At 40.4% G+C, this 24,929-nt stretch overlaps 1 protein-coding gene across 1 annotated transcript in view; it reads right to left on the bottom strand.

The window, feature by feature from the left end:
- The window catches only part of LOC137300521 (multiple epidermal growth factor-like domains protein 9), a 252,252-nt gene that overhangs the window by 57,130 nt on the left and 170,193 nt on the right, over window positions 1–24,929 (bottom strand). The window contains exon 4 of the mRNA XM_067969622.1: window positions 17,658–17,807. Within this exon, the coding sequence (XP_067825723.1) occupies window positions 17,658–17,807 (150 nt within the window). The remainder of the gene's footprint in view (window positions 1–17,657; window positions 17,808–24,929) is intronic.

Consider the following 24,929-nt stretch of genomic DNA (forward strand, 5'->3'; position numbering starts at 1 on the left):
ATAGACTTAAATTGATGTAAAGTCTTTGTGTGTTGGCGAAGTGGAATTACTTAAAAGATTTTTCAGGCTAGATAGTGAATCTTCATCAGCTCAAGTACTAACTACCTGGCAAGTTGCCAATGATTCTTTCGTTTCATTTCTGGGAGCTCTTGATTGATGAGCAAAGGTGTTTGATCTGTCAAAAAGGGTATTTGATGTTTCTTGTATTACTGCAACTATTATGTTGCTGTTGGTCTGATTCCTACACCTGGCTAGTTTAATAACGTTTATTTCAGCCATTTTGGAGTTGGCGATCTCAATAGACCGTGTATTGTCATTTCTCGTATTATCCCTCTAGCTTTTTGCTTCCCATACTTATATCTGGTGATTAGGAATCACTGGGCTATAAATTCAGCCGTGTAGTGCCCATATTTTAGGCGCTATGCTGCCTCTTAAGGTCCTAAAATGACGTCTGGAATGCGCGCGCACGCTTCTGGCTGCTTGTGCATTTGTACTCACCTTGACCACTCGTGTCAAAGCATTGAACTTCTTCCTGCATTGCAACCATGTTCGTGGTGCTTTGCGCCTGGCATTGACTTCGTCTCCTACTGCCTCCCACTGCCTCTTGAGCATATGACTGGAGGGCCTCTTGCCCCCCTGCAGATATAGGATGCCTCTCCTTCTGTCCACCTCTTGCACCAAGGCCTCTAGTGCATCATCAGAGAACCTTGTTGCACGCTCTCTCACAGGCCTGGTACAAACTCAGATCAGCAGATTGGTGAGGTCTGGCATGCAGATTGGAGAATGTGGGATTTAGTAGTACACAACCTTTATTCAACATTTTAACATAGCTCAACAGTTTGTAAACATAGGGACGGGACCTGCATCTGTGTTTTACGTGTGCGATGTCTGATCTCCGTGCGGACCCGTATGTTATTTTTTGCAAATAAGAGGTGCAGGCTGCCTTTAAGAGGTGCGAGCCACTCACGCGATATCCGCCCCCCTGTTGGTAAGAAGTCACTGAACAATGCAGCTAGGCCTGGCTGCTCGCGCTGGAATCGGCTAAATGAGCAGACAGCACGAATCTCACATACTTATACTCCAGAGGTAAATCTCTGTTGTATTTAGGACTGCAGGGATTCTGGATGTAGGGGCTCAATCTCAAATGTGGCAATTAAAATGGCTTCCGTGAAGTCAGGGGTAACCAAACGGATGTCAGATTCTAGATAATTAACAAAGAAGTCTGATGTTCACAGGCAATACAAATCATGGCTTGCCTTTAAATTGTAGGTCCAAGGCAGAAGAGAATTTACTTAGACGCTAAGGTTTCTCTGTGTCTTTGAAATGTGAATTGCAGGGGAAGAAGAGGCAATTAGACATTGCAGCAGGGGTACCAAAAAACCTGGCGATATGCACTTAAAGTCAACTAGATGACTGGTGAATCATTCTGGTATCCAAACTCCATTATTTCTTTTTCCTTTCCCAGCTGTGATGCATTCTGTTGCTAGGTTCTGGAACATACTGCTTTCATTTGTTCAGAGCTTCCTGGAATTGTAGCTCGTCTTTACATGACTAAGAAATTCACACTCCCAAGTGTTACCTGCTGGCACTTGGGACACTGTTCTAGTTGGTTCATTCCTGTTGTGCGTTCCTTGCTGCATTGCTTGTTATTGCTGTGTGATTACCAAATCCCATAACAAGAGATAGCTGCAGACGCTTGCACATTCTTCCTCTCAGCTTTAATTAGAGGCAGACTGATGGTAAGTTGTTTACCGCACAGCAAATGCAAGAGTAGCCCAGATTTTATACATCAGAATATGTATCAGCATACACAACTAAATAAATAATCAACTGTCAAATTCCTTTTTTATTCAAATGTATTGGATTTTTACTGGTGCGTTGGGGATTGAATTCCACAACTCTGTCTATTATTCTGAGAAAACTGTAATTGAGCGGTCTCTATATTTTATAAATGTTTCTTTACTTATATATTTAATTTTTATCTCTTACTGTTTTTAAAGCTGAGAAGACACAGCAAGTTTGCATGCAAGGTGCATTAATTAGAGGCAGATATCTGGTATTTAACAGTACTCTGCGGAGGGGGAATGGGGTTAGGTGCATTTGTGGGCAGTTCTGTGCTTTTGTAACACTGAGTTTGGCCTTGTTGGTATTGGGGAATGGTCCTCGGATTTTGGCAGAATGGGTTCGGGAGTCCTGGAGTTTGACAGTACTGCAGTGGGGCTGCCTGTGTTTGGAAATACGGTGGTTCCTTTGATCTGGCATCATCGTCGAATAGGAACCTAGGGTAGAAATGTGGACTGTGGAGTGGAGATTTGGCACAATTGGGGTTGAATGTAAGATTGGGCTCTGAGTAGATTCCTGGTGTGTGTCAGGGCAGGGCATGGGCCTGACAGTGGTGATTCTATTTATGATTTTGCTCAGGGAATTCTGTAAACGTTGTCCCAGAAATTACTCACCCGAGGACGCTGTTCGTCAATGGAGTCCTCTCAAACAGCCGACGAAGACAGGGAGCAAGTTCACGAATGTGCACATGCGCACTAAAACCAGGAAATCGCAAATTTGCTCCCAGGTCCGAATTAAAGGGCCACCTAAGCTACAATCAATAAATCAATAAAATCATTAAACATTCGTAAACTTATCCATCTGCCCAGCTGGAACGAAGATACTTAAGCCACCAAAAGGTACGCTGGAAAATACCAGCCCTACACTACTCTTTAAAAGCGCGATGACTGTTAGTGACTGCGAAACAACAAAAATTTTAATTTTAAAAATGTGAAATGCCATATCACTCTTATTTTAATATTTTTTGATCATTGCACTGCAGCAACTCGCCAAGGCTTCTTCGACAGCACCTCCCAAACCCGCGACCTCTACCACCTCGAAGGACAAGAGCAGCAGGCACATGGGAACAGCACCACCTGCACGTTCCCCTCCAAGTCACATACCATCGCGACTTGGAAATATATCGCCGTTCCTTCATCGTCGCTGGGTCAAAATCCTGGAACTCCCTTCCTAACAGCACTGGGAGAACCTTCACCACAGGGACTGCAGCGGTTCAAGAAGGCGGCTCACCACCACCTTCTCAAGGGCAATTAGGGATGGGCAATAAATGCCGGCCTTGCCAGCGACACCCACATCCCATGAACGTATTTAAAAAAAGCTTAAAAGATGAAGTAAATCAGGAAGTCAAGCTTGAAATTTGAAAGTCTGAACATTGTTGGAGGAAGTGAGGAGTTCCACAGCTCTGTGATCCTGGGAAATTGGACAAAGAGTTGAGAAGCCAAAAGGAGATGAATGGGAGGAGATAGAAAAAAACAAGTTCAAGAGTATGGTTACAGGAGTGAGACCATGGGTTGCGGCAGGAGAGAGAGTTTGTTTTTCAAAATGGGACCAGTAACCATCCCATACAACTACACATCCTTGCAGGTTGTAGCAGTGTGTGTGGGAGGTGGTAGAGGTACTACTCGAGGCGATTCAATAAAATCTGCCACCTGCCCCTCTTCCAACAGAGGTAAATTATGCTTTGGTCAGACAGTAAACCAATTAAAAATATATTAATATTAAAATAAGTACAGTAATTTACTGTATGAATTTATATAGTCTATAGTCTGTCATGCATTAGAAAGATATTAAATCTCTACGCCACTTGGACTGTGGGGATTTGGACTTGTGAAAAAATAATGGTAATCGTTTATTGTCATCAAGACAGCATTCTCTATCTGAGGCATTTCCATGCTAATACCTCTTCATTCTAGTGTGGGTTACTGTGGTGTTGTCCACCTGATTCATTGAACACAACACTCCTACCACTTCACAAAAATAACATTTTCACAGGTCAAAGGCAGTTTTTTAGTAATTATTTATGCAGAGAATTAATAGTTCTCAAGTTTTGGGAGTCATGAAGATTTTTTTAATATATTAACCAGCACACATGATTGATCTCTCACAAAGACTGAAGATTCAACTCCCAATACTCGCCTCAACATCTGTTACTGAGGAGAATCTTGCCCTTAGCTCTCATTATCTTTTTGACCAGATTGCCTCCTTTTTTTATTTTGCAAGTTGCCTGAAGCTGGACTTCTCCAAGAGGCCTGACCTAATTTTGCCACCATCTATGTTGATTTTCATTAACCGTCTTTACTGCCTTCCAGTTATCTGGCTGCTTCTTCCTCTTTTTTTTTAAGTCTCGCACTGTTAAACCTGCAGTTTCCCAAATCAGCTTGACTTGAAAGAGACCACTGGGAAATGATCAAGCTGAGCTTTCAATTGGATTTCCAGACATCTTCAGTGCTTATCACAAAGTTAACTTAAGAAAATTATGCAGGGCTACAAAACATTTCTCTTGCAGAGTTGCCTGTTGATACTAGTTCATGATCTATAGCTGATTATTAAATCCTTTGGTATTCTACTCTAGGACAAAAAAATTGAAGTCTAGTTCTATCCTGTGAGATAGGACAGTATTACACAGCAGTGAAGTCTCTACATTAGTCTTTCACAGTTCAGTTTTTTTTTAGGCCTACTTTTAATTGCTGCTAGTGTGTATTTTGTTTTATTGAGATTGTAGGAAATTGATAAAAATATAATGGGTAGATGGAAAATTTAAGGATTTCACTTTATTATTGTGCTCATAATAACATCCAAAAAGAACACACAAGCTTTGTAATGTTATTTGAATACCCTTAGACTAAATTGCAGCCCTATTAAAATTGAGACCTTGTCTACTTTTGGAACAAGGTATTTACACAACGGTTAAATAATCCCCACAATAACACAGATGCTACATACAAGAATATCATTCATCTTCATCATGGCAAACATTTTAATAGAATATTAGGTTCATTCATTAAGATTTACGGTTTGGTGGCTTATCCTGAGTTTTTATTGTGGCAGCTCTCTGTTCCCCAATGATCTGTGCTCTCTTACACCCCTCATATCCGGATGCATCTGCCTGCTTGAAAAGATCAAAGCAATCTTATAAATCCTTTCAGTTTGTACTTGGGCTATCTGAGTGATCGGCGCTTCCTTTCATTTTCCTGTTTTTAATGCGCAGTTTTCCTTTTGTCATTTTTATGTCGCTCTCCATCTTTAACGCGTGTGCTACAGGTCTAAAAATAGATCACCTTCACAGACCTCACTGCTCTACCTGATGGAAATATGAGCACAAATGGCTCATCAGCTCTGAACAAGGTAAAGTGCTTGCCCACTAAATCTGAGGTGAGCTCATATAAAATGTCAGTTAAAAATCCCCAACTCTAAAAGTCACCTCCTATTTTTCTGGTTTCACAGGTTTAGAAAATATAAATCCTAATTGCATTGGGCTACAAATTGTTGCCATACAGAGGGCACAGAAACCGTGAATCTGAACAGGAGATGAAAAGACGGTGTTAACACACTGCGACAGGCAATTCCCATAATTTCTCAAGTTTATTCACAAAATATTCCAAATTAATAATTTCAGATATTTATGTAATGCTGCATTTTTGTCAGTTGAAAATCCGAGGTGATGGCCTCAGCCCCATGGTACAGTTCACCACTAACATTGGATAAAGCTAAATCGAGAAGTCAAGATTAGCCGATACCAAGGTTGAGTTTTAAAACCTTGTAGATTGCAGGAGGAAGGGAAAGTGGTATTGCAATAAATATTAAAAGGTGCAGAGAAGTTACTTAATAAATGATAAAATAAAAGGAAATCCATGCACTTATTTTTTTGAAAATTGCCACAGTGGTCTGCTACTAAGGGAGAAAGGCTGGGATTTTTGCTTCTATGCTCGCTAACATTCAATGTTCCGCTCATTCACTTTAATGGGTGGATAATCGCAGGCTGTCGAGCACAGAAGTAAAAACTCTGCCAAATAGTTTATTTTTGAGAATGATTTAAAAGACTGGCTCAAATCCTGGAGAATTCAAATACTGTAACTCTTGACATAATGAAGAGGAAGAGGCTAAAATGCTGTGACCCAAAAATATCCTGTTATCACCCTAGATTGCGGCTTCTTCCTCCGTTTTCAATGTTGACTGCATGCTCTTAAAGATCACCTCTATCTTGACCTACAACCATTGGTCAACCATAGCAAATTGTTAAAAATATAATCAACTGATACTTAAATGCTTGACAAACATACTGACAATCGTTCTTTATTTTCATTTTACTCAGTCCTCCTTTGAACATCCACATTTGTTCCGTCTAAGCTCCAAATACTCCATACCATATATTCTTTCTCCTCCTTACCTCCTGACTCTGTTAAAATCTAATCTCATTGCACAGACTTCAATTCCAACATTCTTTCCCAGAGCCTTATAACTGTGGATCTCCTTATCTCCCACAGTCTAGGGCCGTAATTCTGCAGCTGTTCTCAAGGACTCCAACCCTAACTTTGGCTTAATGGCAGCAAATTCCTTCGCGATCTGAATACACGGGACACCAGCCTTGGACCAAAGTCCCCTTAGAGCCGAGAAAGGGTCCCACATCTTCAGCCTGCAGGGGATCCAATATAACATTGGAGGCCAATATAATGAGGGAGAAGAGGCGTACCAGCCTCCATTCCAGCACAAGTGGGCTCCACCTGTTGAGGATGGGGGAGGATCCAGGCTGTAATTGGGAACTGGATACCCTGAAGATGAGGAAAGTTCATTTTTCTTTTATAAATGTAAGACTGTCCTATTACCAAGACAACCATGGGGTTTGGGGGGGGAGGTGGGGGAGGGGGCGTGGGTTATCCCATTTTGTTTCTGACGAAGGAGGCCTCTTGCTGGTTGGTCACTTACGGCACAGGATGCAACCTCTTCTGGTGAGGGGCACTGCGGATGTGCTGCTCCAGTTGCTGAAGGACTGCTTTTTATGACCTTGATTCCACGAACTTTGACAGGGTCATTGGTGGCAGTAATGCACATCCTGGTACTTACACTGAGACACACCCTCCCATGGATCTTTGCTCCCAATACAATCTCATTTAACTCTTTTTCTCCGCCCCCACTTTTAGGCTGGAATTATATTGCATTCAGTGCAGATTCAAACCCATGTGAGACAGCTCTCTTGGGATCTCGCACAAGAGCCTTGGGACATTTTACTATGTTAAAGGCTCTATATAAATGCAAGTTCTTGTTGTTGTAGTGCACTCAGTATTCTCCTGAACTATATATACTTTTGTATTGATGCATGTACAAAACCACTTTAGATTAATTGTGAAAATGGCAGTGCAATTGCGCCCTTACACTTTTCAACCTTGGTGGTGCCTGTATTACAGGCCGTGGTTTTTTAATTAAAAATATAGAGAACCAACATAATATTTCTATATATCTCAGTGAAAGGATTTGTGCCAAATCTTTCCCACAGCCATTTCTGGGAATAGGCCATAGCTTCAGGTTTCACTGGAATGCTTAGTGAGTGGAATCCCAGGAAAATGAGGCAGGAAGCGGGAAAAGCCCTCTCCAAACTTATTTGTATTCCTGTGATGGGCCTGCAGCCAATGTAGGCTCAGGCCCAGCCCCAACACCACTGCACCAACCCCCCGCCCGAAGCCCCAGATATCTCTGGCAATGTAAAGGGAGCATACACTTGGCAAAACAGGTCTTGGCCCCTCTTAGTTGACCTTTGCACCCAGGGAAATGGGTGTCCCCAGGGGCAAAGGTTAGGAAAATCAGCCATAATACATTTACTATCTTCCTTCAGATAAGTGCAGATATTGTGGTAAACTGTTATATTTTTGAATTGGTTTATTTTCCACTGTATATCTGATCCACTAACGATTTTAAAGAACTTTAAAATTACCTGACTAGTGGCACGGCAATATTCAAGATGTAGCAGAATTAGTTTGACATATTGATCAGAGTGAGTGCAATAAATTAATTACATGCCTCTATTATCTGATAAAATGTGCTTTCACTGTCAGCATTTGCATAGTTCTAAATTATTGTACTAACAGCAAGTGATAGATGGAACTGGCAGACTTTACTCACTATCTTGGCCACGCACAGGTACAAGCAATTCACCTTGAGTTGTCCTCAGACATGCTTTAATTTAAAAATTCTAAATATACTGAGCTGTGGGGAGCCCACACCTACCGAATGTTTTTACTATAATCGTGCAGCTCTATCTGTGCGCACACTTGGAATGGATTAGTTTCCTTCTTACAAAATAAGAATTTTTTTTAACAAAAGTGTAATTTCGGCACCTGTTTAGCTGAGTGTGGACCGACTGACTCTACAATAAAAATTAAATGAACCAGAATATAGGGGGCATATTCACTAACTTTAGTGATTTGAGCACTACTCCTTCATTATAACACTTCAGCAAAGAGAGATGACCCAGTGCAATTGACCTCCCACATATTTCAGCCATGAACATGCAGGTATGTTGCTGCAATGTCTGAATTGTAGTTCCTCATTTCAGCTGTGGCATGGGGTTGGAGAAGGGGGAATGGTCAGAGATGGTCTCCACAGGAGAAGACAGTGACTGCTTTCATACACCATCAAGCAGCTGGGCAAGTCTCCTGCCTATCTGTCAGGCCATGGTGGGTAAAGGTCCATAACATGGGAAACAGGGAAAAACATGAAATAGTGCTTTCCCATAAAATGACTCCAATTCACCTTTCTCTTAAGGTGCTTTTAACTGTTGTGCTGAGTTTATGGAGAGCAATGCCAAATGTGTCTTCATGCATCACTCTTCACCATTTATAGTGTCCTGTACCTGTGCTCTCTGGTAGGTCTGTTGGGGACGGGTGGGTAGATGATTTGGAAAGTGAAGACACAATTTTCTGTGTTTGCATAGTGGCATTATGACGCAATTTCATGTTGCTCAGCATACCCGACTCAGCAAATTTATATTGGCAATGCAGAAGGCAGCAATATTGGTGGTGGTAGTCCATGACAGGAAAAGAACTGGAAGTCCCGTTGACTGCAAGTAGGCCAGCAAGTCTCTATTCTGCAATGCCATTCACTGAGTGACATCCATGTGTCAAGAGTCAACAGTACAATAATGTGAAAGTGCCCTTGGGGAATCCGTATCCAAAGCTCGCTCTAAACTTTTTGTATAGTTTTAACAATAACGACGACAACAACTTGCATTTATATTGTGCCTTTAACGTCGTAAAATGTCCCAAGGCGCTTCACAGGATCGTTATCAAACAAAATTTGACACCGAGCGACATAAGGAGATATTAGGACAGGTGACCAAAAGCTTGGTCAAAGAGGTAGATTTTAAGGAGCGTCTTAAAGGAGGAGAGAAAGGTAGAGAGATGGAAAGGTTTAGGGAGGGAATTCCAGAGCTTAGGACTTAGGCAGCCGAAGGCACGGTCACCAATGGTGGAGTGATGAAAACTGGGGATGCACAAGAGGCCAGATTTGGAGGAGCACAGAGATCTCGGAGAGTTGTAGGGCTGGAGGAGGTTACAGATTTAGGGAGGGGCGAGGCCATGGAGTGATTTGAAAACAAGGATGAGAATTTTAAAATTGTGGCATTCCTGTACCTGGAGCCAATGTAGGTCAGAGCACAGAGGTGATGAGAAAACGGGACTTGGTGCAAGTTAGGATATGGACAGCAGAGTTTTGGATGAGCTGTAATTTATGGAGGGTGGATGATGGGAGGCCGGCCAGAAGCGCATTGGAATAGCCAATTTTAGAGGTAACAAAGACATGGATGAGGGTTTCAGCAGCAGATGAGCTGAGGCAGAGGTGGAGATGGGCGATGTTATGGAGGTGGAAGTAGGCAGTCTTGGCGATGGAGCGGATATGTGGTTGGAAGCTCATTTCAGGGTCAAATAGGACGCCAAGATTGCCAATGGTCTGGTTCAGCCCCAGACAGTGGCCAGAGAGAGGGATGGAGTCAGTAGCTAGGGAACGGAGTTTGTGATGGGGACCGAAGACAATGGCTTCGGTCTTCCCAATATTTAGTTGGAGGAAATTTTTGCTCATCTAGTACCGGACAAGCAGTGTGACAAATGAGAGACAGTGGAGGGGTTAAGAGAGGTGATGGTGAGATGAGTGTATTTGGTACACAGCTGATTCACCAAAGTTAGGCACTGATTATACAATCCAGGAGATTCCTGGAAGTGACTACCTGTAAGGAGACAGAGAAACATGGATACATAGGGAATAAAATGAGGCAACATCTAAGATCTTCTCTTGTGTAAGGAAAGCTAACCTGCAAACCATACAAAACCACACAAAATATTCCCTTTGAAGCTCGCCTTCCCTTCCCACCCATCATTTTCCTTTGTGTCTTGCTGTGCAATGACAATGACAGATTTGCTCTATTATCCTTGCCTTTATAGGTGCAGTAGCGTATCTGTTAGTTACGTAAGAAAAGGAACAATCACCAAGACATCAATCAGTAGATCTGGGGCAGACAAACCTCCTGCCCCATTCCCTCCTTCTAACTCTTACACTCATCCCTCCCATTGCCCACAAGTGACCCCTGAGAGATTTATCAATGATAGACTGATTGCCTTGTTAACACTAATTAGCCGCAGCCCCTGCTCTTTCTTTTACTGATGACTAGGCATTCATTCTATCGCCAATAACACAGCAGCGTGCTTCAGCAGTTGATGTCTCATCCATATGGCCGTGCTTCTTCAGTTCTAATTTAGAATCCAATTTGTCAATAGCATACAACTGTCCTTCCTGTACCCGCAATGTTCTGGTGGTGCACAAGAATAAGACTTGTATTATTAGTTCTTGTTGAGTGTAGAACGTTGTAATTAATGTGCATCTAACAGGAACTTGCATTACTACACTAATATGTATAATGTAATGAAAAGATTCTTAAATTTTATTCGATAAAATAACATTGTAAATCACTGCAGTGAAAATTAAGACATGCTATTGGAGGCAGGGGGTTGATGACAGGCAAGATTGATGTGGTTCCTTGCTGATGTGGAGCTGCCGTTATGAGCAAATCTCCTGAGTGGGTCTCCTGACAAATGTAGGCAAGTTGGTCGGCTTGACGTTGCTATGTGCCTTTCCAAACTCATTACAATGCAGAAAGGTTTATTGTCATACCAAAAGGGTTCAAGGTGCTTATGGAAATAGTTTAAGCTTTATGTAGGTGATACTTGTGACTGATTCAGTGATTTTTGAGCTTCCTCTAATCCAGTAGTTTAGAATAAATTATTATTAAAGCTGCCTGACCTGCATTTTCTGTTTTTATTTCATATTTCCAGCATCTGCAGCCTTTTGCTTTTGTTTTGTATCATTATTAATGTATTTGGGAAGCTCGGAAGGGCTGTTGATTGGTTTGAAAATGCTTGAACCTACAACCCTATAAGGGGTTATGCACTTTGTTAAATGCTCGCTTTCTTTAACATTTGATTTTATTATTTCCTTTTCAGTTAGTGGGGTCTCCTCACACCCACCCCGTAACTGAGGGAATGGGGTCTGCAGTGAGTGCAGATTCACTGCAAGTGTTCAGTAGAGAGCTGGATGACTTCCAGGCTACACTTGATATTACCATGGCAGGTGAGATGTTGGGTGATGTGCCTCAGGGTCACTGTGGTCTCCTGAAACTCATTTTGATGGCCTTCAGGATCGGAGGGGAATTTCCCAGAATTACTTTTCCCTGAATTGTCCTAAGGTTTTTAAAAAATGTTTTAATCCCACTCAGGAGATTACAATGGCTGGTGGGTGGGAGCACTGGGGGGGGGTCATGATTCTTATGTCAAAAATAGACTGGACGGCTAGAAATGATTGCAATGCAGTAATCGTTTTGTGAGGTTCAGATGGAATTAACAATGGCAGCCAAGCTTGAACATTTGAGATCTGTTCCCTGGATCAGATTAAGTGTCATTCCCTGTTGTCCCTTACTGTTAACAATATACACTGTTTCAGTGTTGTCTGCCATTTTAATTTTGCTTTCTGCTGTTAGTGTGGAAACTAATCGTCAGGCCACTCCATGCTCTTGGTGTGTGATGACATTTTACACAAAAGGTTTATTGATTTGTGAATTATTGCTACTGAAGATTAAGCAAAATTAAAGTTTTAATTTTACGTCTAGTGCATGGAGCATAATGACTGGTCTATGATGTTCATGACCGTGTCACTAGGAAATGGATTCAGGCTACAGCTGGGTGAGAGTTAGCCACTGAAGCTTCACGTGCAAAATGTTTCCAGTGGCAGGAAGGCAGAAGCGCCTTACATTGAATTTACAGCATAGGACCGGGCTATTCCACCTAACTGATCTATGCTGGTGTTTATGCTCCACACGAGCCTCCTCCCACTCTACTTCATCTAACCCTATCAGCATATCCTTCCTCCCTCATGTACTTATCTAGCAGCCCCTTAAATGCATCTCTGCTATTCAACTCAACTATTCCATGTTGTAGCTTGTAAATCATGTTAAAATGTTTATATTTCACAGAACAGTGGTGAAGGAATCAATGATGGAATTCTACTGCTAACAGTGGCAGGTTAAATCATATCACTGCTTTAATGCTGGCCCATCAACAACCAAATAAATATAGGTTATTACACTCGTAATTGTGTGATTCAGTCTCTTCTTCTACTTGGGAGAGACCCTTCAGGGTGTAGCTGCACACATAAATTATGGGTCTTATACGCTCGATGACACTGGTAACACTCTGTCGGCAGTGTATGATTCTGTAGTTATACCTTTAATGGGAAGCTGTTGTGATTGTCAAAAGAGTCTTCAATTTGAGAGAAGCACAGTGAAAAGATTTTAAGAACATAAGAAATAGGAGCAAGAGTAGGCCATATGGCCCCTCAAGCCTGCTCTGCTATTCAATAAGATCATGGCTAATCTTCGACCTCAGCTCCACTTTCCCTCCCGATCCCCATATCCCTTGAGTCCCTTAGAGTCCAAAAATCTATCGATCTCAGCCTTGAATATACTCAATGACTGAGCATCCACAGCCCTCTAGGGTAGAGAATTCCAAAGATTCACAATCCTCTGAGTGAAGAAATTACTTCTCATCTCAGTTCTAAATAGCTGACCCCTTATTCTGAGATTAATCCTCCTAGTTCTGGACTCTCCAGCCGGGGCAACATCCTCTCACATCTACCCTGTCAAGCCCTCATAGAATCTTATATGTTTCAATGAGATCACCTCTCATTCTTCTAAACTCCAAAGAGTATAGGCCCATTCTACTCAATCTCTCCTCCTAGGACAATCCTCTCACCCCAGAGTTGAATGAAATGATTGTAAGGAAGATATTTTTCTCCGGTTTGTAAAAATCTTATTTTCTTTCGTTTAAAAGAACTCATTTTATTAATCCCGCTGAAGAATCTATGTGCAGATTGTGTTTGTGAACACTGGAGAAAGCTTAGCTCTTGGCAGTGCCAAGTCCTAAATGCACCATGACTGGACTATTCTTGAAATCCCTACTGCATTTTACACATTCTAGAGCTGTAATGGGTCACCTTAATTGGCTTCTTAAAATGTCGAAGATAGACAGCTTAATCTCCTGCTAGTTAATGGAAAGGGAAGAGTTCAGAGGTCTAGAAATACTTTCAAATAGACCATTTACATCATGGCAAAAAGCAAAATGCTGCAGGTGCTGGTAATCCAGAATAAGAGGTTCTGACTAAAGGTCATCAGACCTGAAATGTTAACCCTATCTTCCCCTCTCCACAGATGCTGACTGGCCAGCTTATGGTGTTTCCAACATTTTCTGTTTTCATTTACATGATGGCACTGGATCTCAGTGGCGGTGTTGAGTTTGGAGGGAGATAGTTGTCTTTTTTGGATCATCCGCCATTCCTTTCAGTTTACATGTGGCAATGTATTTGTTGAAATTGTGTTTTTTTCCCCCTTTTACCTAGTCAAAAAATTAGTGAAGGACAAGGATTATCTATACGAGAGTTTGTAAACAAGTTGGTGCTTCACTTGCCCAAAAAGTCTGCTTTGTTGCTTGTGCAGTCTGAGAGTTTGTTGAAATATTCTGTTGTTTATCATTACAACTTAAAACAGCACCACCTTTAGGACAGTTCATCAAACAACAACACACATGATTATCAAAAATATTAGTAAAGTACATAGGACCAGGAATAGCGTTGAAGCATTAGTGAAATATGGCAAAATATTTCCAAATAGTCCACTCTTATCCCAGGAATGAAAAGTACTGTATCTGCACAAAAACTGTGTGTGTTTATCCCTATCTCTGTAACCTCCTCCAGTCCTACAACCCTCCGAGATCTCTGCGCTCCTCCAATTCTGGCCTCTTGCGCATCTCCGATTTTCATCGCTCCACCATTGGCGGCCGTGCCTTCAGCTGCCTAGATCCTAAGCTCTGGAATTCCCACCCTAAACCTCTCTGCATCTCTACCTCTCTCTCCTCCTTTAAGATGCTCTTCAAAACCTACATCTTTGACCCAAGCTTTTGGTCACCTATCCTAATATCTCCTTGTCTGGCTCGGTGTCATGTTTTGAATAATAACACTCCCATGAAACATTTTGGGACGTTTTACTAAAGGCGCTGTATAAATGCAAATTGTTGTGTGTGTGTGGGATTGGGGGGCGGTGTGGGAAGGAGACGATTTGATGTAAATGTAACATCTGTGGCTGCACACTGTCCCATACATCCTTGCAAATTGCCTTCTCTGATTACAGGAAAGGGATCATCCGCCAATATACTCAGCTCTGTGTTTATCAAAAACTCAAAATTAGAGGATTTAACAAAGGCACAGATTTAGCAGGCACGTTTTGAAACAAATTCAAGTGCAATTAAATCTCCTTGCATTTTTTTGTCCTGTGGGAAACAGTCTTTATCAACCTCATAAACCCTTGATTACTATAGTTAACAGCAGCTACAAATCTTTAACTGACAAAGTTTATCAAACCTTCAATAAATAGGTGGCAGTTAATGTACCAAAAGATTGATCACAATCCAAAATAAAGACACTACTGTAACCTGCAGCCAAACTGAAAACAAGCAGGAAACAATATTAGTTACTCAACTAGCTCATGTGGGATAGATTTTGGTTTGTAACCAGGATTTAATGACTAACAGTTACATAACCTCTGTTCAATACTTGCTAATGGTTCCATTATTCAAAAAGCCTATGTGGTTGCTCCAATGCTATATTTATGACCCTGTCTATATCATGCAATCACTTCTGTAATTCTTTTTATTCCCTCTGGAGATCTCTACCATATCACATGCCAAGAGGATGTGCAGGCATCCTGCCCCCTGAGCTCATAAATGCTCTGTGACATGCCCTCGAACATTCCCTTTCTTCATGCAGAGAAGCGTTCAACACCTCTCCGCTGACAAATTTTGGGGGGGAAAAAGAGTCTTTTTGACAAAGGGTTTTATAAATGGAAGTCTCTTTGTTTCTTTCGGCTTCTGAATGAACTTGGCAGCATCACTAATGCACAATGATACATTCTCAGTGTTTGTGTTTGAACTGTATGGAAAGTCAATGAATCCCACTCCAGCTGCTGCAAATATTATTCTTTCTCTCTCCTTTGTTTTCTCTTCTTTATGTCCTGTCCATTTTTTGGGTTTCATCTACTTTTTAACACTTGTATCTATTACGTGTCATTTCTCTAATGCCCTCTTTCCACCTTTTCTTTTCTCTCTCCTGGCTCCTTTGTCCTTTTATCCTTCTTTTATAAATGGACCTTGTCATTCATTCAACTCAGGCAGTCTTACAACCTCAGTCACAAATCTTCTAACGGACTATGTCACCAGGTAGCCATTTGAACAGAGATGCTGAAATTTAGAAGCCTTCCACCATAAACTCTTTCAGGTAGTTTCCAATTTTTAACACATTAATTTTTGTGAAAAATTCAGATTATTGGTCCCGATGTGTTAGAAAATTTTAAAATACTGAAGAACACATGCCAGATTGGAAAACTCATGCACAATCAGATTTTCATTATTAACTTTTCAATAGCTAATGATGTTTTGGCAGTGACGTAGTTCGAGGGTGAAACAAGATCCTTTAATTTTTGGTCCTAAAATAATTTGATTTGATCATTGATGATAAATGAAGATGAGGATTTCACCAATCCCCTCGGCGATTGCCAGGAAGGGAGATTCAAGTTTCACACGACACTTTAACACATCTTTAAACAAAGGCACGTGTGATAGCAACGTCATTTATTGCTGCCACTATGAATTTTGATGGTTTATTCAAAATTAATATAAAATGCATAGTTAAAATTCATACTGCAGCAGATGATGTCAGGGAGACAAAAATTAAGCATTTTTGTCCGGGATGCATCCTGGTATGGTTTTTTTTCTTAGTATCCTGGTATATACGGGGTTAAAAACCAAGTTTTCACACAGAATATGGCCAGCTTATTTTGACACATAACCAGTGGGTGTGACTGGCTGTTGAGGTGTCTAAAGAAGTGTCCATCCCATTCAATTCAAATACAAGTATCTTGTGGGCTTTGTTTGTATATATGTTTTTTTTGGCTGCTCTTTTTGAGTTTGAGATTCATATTTAAATTTTACTAGTAGCAGTAATTTTTTTTTGAAAAGTATTTCTCAACTGTCTTGTAAATTTGAGCAGTCACTTTGAAGCCATCAGGAGAGATAACTAGACCAGAGGAACTTCATAGACATTCGGCAAAATAACCCACTCAATGAGGTTAATATTTACATCCCAGTTTCGCACAACTGATGCGACTATTTATTATTTCCTTTCTCAGAAAGAGGGATATTTAAGTCTGTATCTATTTAATTCTACAATGTGTCACTGCATCTGTTTACTCACCCATTTACTGTTTAATAAATCCATTTTTCATTTTTTAGCCCAATCTACAGTGCAGTGAAGTGTTCTTTCTACCAAAGTCAAGGAAGATCATATGAAGGGATGTGTTATTAACAGTAGATAAAATAAAGTTCTGAGGGTTTTCTGTTGGATCCCTGAGCTCACAACAATGAATGCTAGATATTAGGTAGGTAAGGCACACTCGAGATCGTATGGAGCTAGGAGATGTTGAACCTGAGAAAAATATCTACCACAACAACAGCAACAACAACTTGCACTTATATAGTATCATCAACACAGAAAAATCTCCCAAGGGTCTTCAGAAAGGTATAATCAGATAAAAATGGACTTCAAGCCAAATAAGAAGATAATTGTTTCCCATATTACAACAGTGACTGCACTTCAAAAGCACTTCATTGGCTGTTATGTGCTTTTGGACGTCCTGAGGTCATGAAAGGCGCTATATAAATGAAAGTCTTTTTTCATTATTAGGATGAATGCCCCAATGACCGGTTAAAGAGGTGGGTTTTAAGAAGGTTCTGAAGGATGAGAGGGAGGCGGAGAGGTGGAGGGATTTAGGGAAGGAATTCCAGAGTGTGGGACTAGGGTGGCTGAAGACATGGCTACCAATGGTGGAGCAAAGGAAGGGATGCACAAGAGGCCAGAGTCGAGACCCATGAACACAACAGTCAGTTCCAATGCAATTTAGACCAGTGGTGATAGTTGGTCTTGTCTGTTTTAGGATCTTAGCCGCAAATGCTCAAATACAGGGCCAGGTCCCATAAATCTCTGATGGAAATAATGGTTAAATAACCACACAAGGAGTTTTCATCTTGATACCAGAGTAACTAGCATTGAACTGATCGAAATCATGCAAACATCATGAGCTTTTACAGGCTGCAAGAGAACACTGTTGTACTCCCTGTAACCTAAAGGCTGCTTGTTTCCATTGTTGTGATGGTGAAACAGAGACGGTGTTACATTACCGATATGACAGCTTCCACTGGATATCACTACTGAGCAAGGGCAATGCTCGCACACGGCTGTATTGGGAGCCTCAGGCTTCCTGTAGAAATTATCCTTGCACTTCTCACAATAAATTCCTTTGGTATTTTCAGTGCAGTTCAAACAGATGCCTAGAAAAAAGAAAAAAAATGAATAACAGCTCCATTTGAGTAACTTAGAGCAGGCTGAAAAAAGATTTTAATAACAGTGCAAATTTCACATGTCCGCATGACCTGATTCGAGGAGCATGATTGTAATTCAATAAGCCTAACTGGCCACTTTAGATCAATTGTTGCAGTTAATCAATTAACCATGGAGATGTGATCAAAAGCAGTCAAAGATGTTATGTGATAAAAACAAGCAATGGCAGCAGCTGGATCCACTGCACACATGTAATTAATTCTGACCAACATCTGTGACAAATGTTCTTCTCGAGCCATGTTTATTTATGCCATTAATTGTGTGAATGAGAAAATGCATATTTTACCCTGCAGTTGTAGCATAGGATCTGAGTATTAGAACATGTACATAATCAAATAATAAAGTTATGACTTCTAAACATCACTAAATTTCAATTGGAAATAAGACATGAGCTATTTTTTAAAGTATGAGATATAGTGAACACGTTAACCAATCAATTTATAATTGTCCTTTAGGTAAAAATTATGCGTGTCGGATCATGTGTTCCCTATGTCCCTTTTCCTGTATTTCCAGAAAATAAAAAGTAGAAGAAAGTTTGACTTGTACACTGGATATTGTAATAATTCTATCACATTTTACACTACCCTGGTTTGCACCATGGTACTTGAATGAAGTCATCTCCAAGCGTACTGCAGCAGCATACTGTCAAATTAAAGAGGCTGTGTCATTTTTTGTAAATGCCTTTGAAGCCAGTAAGACCATTTGTAAACTTTGTGTGATTGATGAGGTCATCATTGCATGCTGATGTTTTCCTTACAGTATTATGCGACTGCGTCATAATGCATTTCTCAATAATTTTGTTGAAATTAAGATACATTTCCCTGAAGGCATGGGAGGAGGGGGGGTGGAGAGGGGAGATGGGGGTATGTGCAAAATGCACAATCTACTGCAGCACAAACAGCCAAATAGCTGACATAACAGTCTGAGTACGGCTTTTTACACTTCCAGAAAATCAGCCTACCTGAAATTCTCAATACAATAGACTTCCTTGAAGATAAATCTCCCCTTACTGTGAAAATCATGAGTGCAATACAACACAAAATATTCAAGGATTTTAGTAAAACTATATAATGGCCCAATATAAGTATTTGAAATGGTCTAATAGCCAGACATTGATATATCAGAAATAATTCATCTCAATCATTTGAATACTGCAGCAATTCTGCACGAACATCAAACATCAGATTACAATTTAGTTTATTCACTGAATGTGATTCACTAGGTAGGTATACTTATACACTTTTTTTTGTTCTGTCCATTTTTTTTGTTCTATGCAGTAACCTTCTTCTTTGGAAATGAGCACCAAATCATGTTTGGAGATGTGACATGAAAGGAAAATGGCGTGGATCAAGGAAGCTGAAAGGGTCTGTCAATCCTCAGAGCGTTGTGAAGAAACCATTCTTAAGCAACTAGCTCTTAAATGAAGTGCAGAAATAATAACTGGCTCTGAGTACAGAGCTCTGCAGGGAACTGTGCTATAAATACTGCTTTGATTACCTGTATTGCTGAAGCTTCTCATTATCTGAGTCTGCCACCAAAATAGTACCTGGCATTAGACATGGGACAAGCCCACCATCAGGATCAATCCAAAATGGCCCAAGACGAACCATTCAATAATTGCTCTGAAAAACTCCAATTTGGTTCAATTTAGATTCTTACGAATCTGTAGTCACCTATGCTTTAAATAAAATGTCCATCTGTACTGGTGCTTAATTCCATTTGCAATATCTTATGAGACGTTCTCGGCCATTCATGTATGCACAAATGGAAAAGGACAATTGCAAAAAGCATGGAAGGTATCCCTCTGAGTTTCTTCTCCATTGTGTGTCCACATGATAGACTAGTAGGGAGGAGGTATGCAACCTTGTGACTGCTGTTAGGTCCCAAGATATATATGGGGAGTGGGAGGGGGCGGGTCTATCAAATCCATAGTAGCGTATAATAGAGTGGAGAGTAGATAGGTGGTTGTGCAGTGATGCAGCCATTTATGAAACCAAGTGGAGTAGATGCACACTGGATCTCATAACATTTGGTGAGAAGGGTTAGGTTATACATCCATAGGCCTACTGAGATACAGGCAATTGTTATTGTTCAGGTTTTGAATTCAGAGAACCTGAATTTTAGATCTTCCAAATGCAAACTTTAGCCTGAATAGAACTACTTGTGAGTATACAATTGCCCAATTACATCCTATCCCATTCTGTGGGCACAGCAGCTTCAGTTCACTGTGATTATTATGATCAATTACAGGAAACCAAATAAGGATAGAAAATGGTGAAATACAAATTCCTCTCTTTCACTAATAGTTAATTAATGCATAATTGAAATTCTGGTTTTCTCAAGGTCCCAAAAGATCATGTGAGGAACATTTACATTATAAATGAATGAGCTTCGAGCTTCTGTCAGACTCTATGAAACTGTTTGCAGATTTTTTTTTGGCGGGGGAGGAGGGGGGTCGAAGTATCAGAGTGATTCCAAATGGATGCGCTTTAATAGCAGGTTAGTGAACTAAAACTCCAAAGATAGGCCACCTGGTGTTTACGTACTCTAAATGAGGGTCCAGAAAGCAAGAATTGTGTCCTTTTGATCTTGTCACATTGCCAGCAATAATCTCTCCAGATGCCAGAAAACCTGACCTTGAATCATCAGTCAGTTTATGACTTTAATTAAACTCTTAAACTGCTTCCTTCTTGATTGATGTAAAAAAACTGAAATGAAGCAACAACATGGGTACCACAGAACTAACACAGTCAAATCTCTGGTGTTTATTGACTTTGATAGGTCCCACAGTACTGAACTTAAATAGTTTGTGAATGTGTTGGCTGACCATAAGGAAGTAAACATTCCAGTTAGCACTCAAAAGTAAGAGTCTCAATAAAACCAAAACAACCTTTGTAAAGTCAGCCTATCAAGAAATGTTTATGCTTGGATCAGGATTTCTCCAAATGGAAACGAGTTTCCTGGAATGGGATTGTACCTTTTGCAATTTGACATATGGTTAAAAATATTAGCCCCAATACAGTCGATGAGCCAGTGTGTTAATCTGGACTGAGCTGTAAACAAAAAATGGCCTATTGCAGCATTTGAAACATCTGCTTACTGACAGCACAACTCACATTGCCAGGAATCTTTCCGATTAAAATGGGTTCAATATAAAGAGGAACTGAAGTCAAATGCACAATACAATTTTTCTCTTCATAAAAACTTGCATTTTTCTGGTTGTTCCACATTGAAAAGTGCCACTGATTATTTTCATATTTTACTCTATACTTTGAAGCAAACTGATTTGAGTTGCCATGGCTTTAGCGGAGGCACAGTCTCCTTCACCAAAAATAAAGCTTTAGTGAATTATTAAGTATTGAATTTTTCTACCCAGACTGGAGTACCCGTCTTGTTTCCCATCCCCCACCTCTACTGGGATATGCTGCAGCCGATGTTCAACATCATCGAGTTCAAGGTGGCTGAGATCAGAGACTGTCCAGAGAAGAGAAGGGCATTGAAATCACTGGCCTTCCACTCTGTGTAACTGAGTGCATGTGCTCTATTCCAGCACCACTGTGCAGTCCATTAGTTGAACTGGACTCTGATGGTAAAATCGATACAATCCTGAAAACCATCATGGCAGTTGGTATGTAAAATATATATGTATACATATATACACACATACGCATACACAAATATGTATATGTGTGTGTATATATGTGTGTCTATATGAATATATATGTGTATGTGCAGATATATAGATATGTGTGTATATACAGATATCAAAATATAATTTTACAATGTGGTAATGCTGTGATGAAATGCATGCTTTCATTACTGTCTCAAAATATTATATAAATGCACCATAAAAGGGCAAGCAGCTACAAACTAAGAGCCTTATAATGGTGGCAGTGTTATGGCTGAGGGCCTTACCAACGAGGTTGGGTTACACTGTGATTAAAGTGATGCCAAGAAATCATGTGGAAAACAGAGGAAGTAAACAGTGCTGTGTATACAGACCACACTTGTGGTACAAAACAGCAGCTTGAAGATATCAATAGCATTGAGATGCCAGAACACTCAATTATTTTTTTAAAGTCAAATAAACGATAAAAATGATGAGAAACAATACTTCTGCTTTACTAATGAACAGAGATCACAAAAATGTACAGCTGAGTATAATAATCTGCATTTAATTTCACTTGTGAGAGAAACCCAGACCATTCACCTATCCAGTGAAAGGCCAGCACTCCTGCAGGGGCAGGTTCCACCTGACTCATAATATATTTGTACATGGATTCTTCCTGCAATCTGCTATAAATTATGTTCTGGAAAGTCTGGCCTAATGAGCAACATCACAAAAAGCCCTGCTGTGAACATGATTTAACACTACCCAGTCTCGGGAGCAGTGTGAAAATGGCAGGGAACCCTGAAACTCTCATCAAAAACAAAATCAGAACATTCCTTATCGAGTACACATTCTATAAAATAAAGCAAGCAGCAGAATAAAATCTGTTGCTGTAAACTCATCTCTAGGATCCAAGGCTGTTGGTTAAACTTTCAACCGTCTCACCGTTATTTTGACAGCAAATTCTGGCCCAACATCTTTATATTTTTAAACTGCGTAGAGCTCAGTTCCTATTCTGTGAATGAGATTGAATGATTTTAGGGCACTTCCATTATAAGGCTAAGCAGCAGTTAGAATATTGTGTCCAGTTTTGGACGCCTTACTTTTAAGTGTCAGTTTGGCTCAGTTGGTAGTACTTTTCCCTCCTGAGTCCCTTTCCCTCCTAAGTCAGAAGGTTGTGGATTCAAGTCCTGCTGTAGGACATGAGTGCATAATCCATTTCGATGCAGTACTAAGGGAATGCTGCATTATCAGAAGTAACCAACTTTCAGATGAAAAGTTGAACAGTTTGCCTATTCAGGTGGATATAAAAGATCCCATGCTACTTTTTTGAAGTAAGGAATCTTACAACACCAGGTTATAGTCCAACAGTTTTATTTGAAAATCACAAGCTTTCGGAGGCTTTCTCCTTTGTCAGGTGAGTGTGGGATTCCATGAAGGTTACTGCATATATAGTCAGAGAACAATGCCTGGTGATTACAGATAATCTTTCCAACTGCCCGTTGTCAAGGCAATCAAAGTGTTCAGACAGAGAGACATTACATACAGGACTACTGAATATACAAACGGTCAGAACCCAAAGACAGAGAGAGAGAGAGAGAAACATCCGAAAGGAAGAGGGGAGAGTCTTCCCAGTGTCCTGGCTGACATTCATCCCACAAGCAACACCTCAAATCAGATGACCATTTATCTAATTACTGTTTGTAGGACCTTGGCTGCCGTGTTTGATTACATAACAACAGTGACTACACTTCAAAAGTATTTCATTGGTTTTAAAGTGTTTGTGACATTCTGAGGTGCTGCATAAATGCCATTTCTTTATTTAGGGAGGAAGTCAAAGCCATAGAAAGGGTGCAGAAGAGATTCACTGAGATGATACCACGAAAAAGGGGTTTAATTTATCGGGAGAGACTAGAGAAACTAATACTCTTAATTGGTACAAAGAAGGTTAAGAGGTGTTCAAAATTATGAGGGGTTTTGAAAAGGTAACAGGAAAAATTATCACTGATCAATGAATTGGTAGCTAGGAAACATAAATTGAAGATCATTCTCAAAGGAACAAAGAGAGAGGTCAGGAGAATTTTTTTTACAGAGAGGGTTGTTAGACATGGAATCCTTTATTGGAAATGGTGCTGAAAGCAAAATCAATTATAACTTTAAAAAGTAAACTGGATCAATATTTGAAAAATAAAAAAAAAGATATGGGCAAAAGACAGGGGAATAGGATTAAAGTGGAAAGCTTTTTCAGACAACTGGCTTTGGTGTAATGGGCTAAATGGCTCCCTTCTGTGCTGTAAAAGGTTATGATTTTATAAAATGCTGCTGGGTTGGATAAAGCATTAGCTTAGAACACTGTTTCTCCATCTCTAGTACCTTAGTTTTGAATCTAGCCCACAATTAAAGGATGAAACTTTCCTCTATTTGCTGGTTGAGGGTTTGAAAGGAAATGAACTTGGGATAATCTCAATCTGATTCCTAGTGGGTACAGGTCCACAGCACAAAACTGCCATGAATTTCTGAATTACTGGCACTAATTCGTCAGACTCTGAGAAGCTACAAAGATGGATGGTGTGGGAAACGTAAAATCTACACTGAAGTGCAGTTATTGTGCTTTTCTGAGGCCAGGAGTCAGACACATGGCTGGAACAGAGCATGGTGAGACGTAACCTCCATTTGGCCTGTATACACCTGACCTTAGGAGTGCTTGGTGTTTACAGTCAGTGCCAGAAGTAGAAAAATGTTCTTTTCACTGACTTTGACCACAAAAAATGCATTGTAACTCCTTCATGCACCACCTTCGATGCTGCCCGTAAAATAGAACATAAGAACATAAGAAATAGGAGCAGGAACCATACCGTCCCTCGAGTCTGCTCCGCCATTCAATAAGATCATGGCTGAGCTTCTACCTCAACTCCACTTTCCCGCCTGATCTCCATATCCCTTAATTTCCTTAGTGTCCAAAAATCTATCGACCTCAGTCATATAGTTCACTTTTCACATCTAAAGGGGTAATTTTAACTTTCGGCAATGGTGTAAAATGGATGATAGCGGATCGGCCGCCTGTTATACACCCCGCCTCATTTTTCCTTTCAACAATGGAAAGGAACGTCTGTCACTGTTTCTTCCAATATTCTTGGTGTGTTTTCAATATCTTTGACTCCCTGACAAGCAGTGCTTGAAGTGAGTAATGCTGCAGTGAAATCAGACAGTTGAACCTCTTAGGTTCATCTATGATATCTTAAATTGATTTTTCTAAGTGAAATAGTATCCATCGATCAATTGAAAAAATTTTAATGAACAGGAAAGGAACAAAAAGACTAATTGGGCCTTTTCTCCCACCTAGTCATAGTAAATGGGCAAAAAATCCAGCCCATCAGCTCATCACCAAGCCCGATTCTTACTTTCTTTTATAATTTCCAATCTCTTAATCTCTCCTATCGTT

Source organism: Heptranchias perlo, chromosome 31 (genome assembly GCF_035084215.1).
Source record: "Heptranchias perlo isolate sHepPer1 chromosome 31, sHepPer1.hap1, whole genome shotgun sequence".
Classification (NCBI taxonomy): Eukaryota; Metazoa; Chordata; class Chondrichthyes; order Hexanchiformes; family Hexanchidae; genus Heptranchias; species Heptranchias perlo.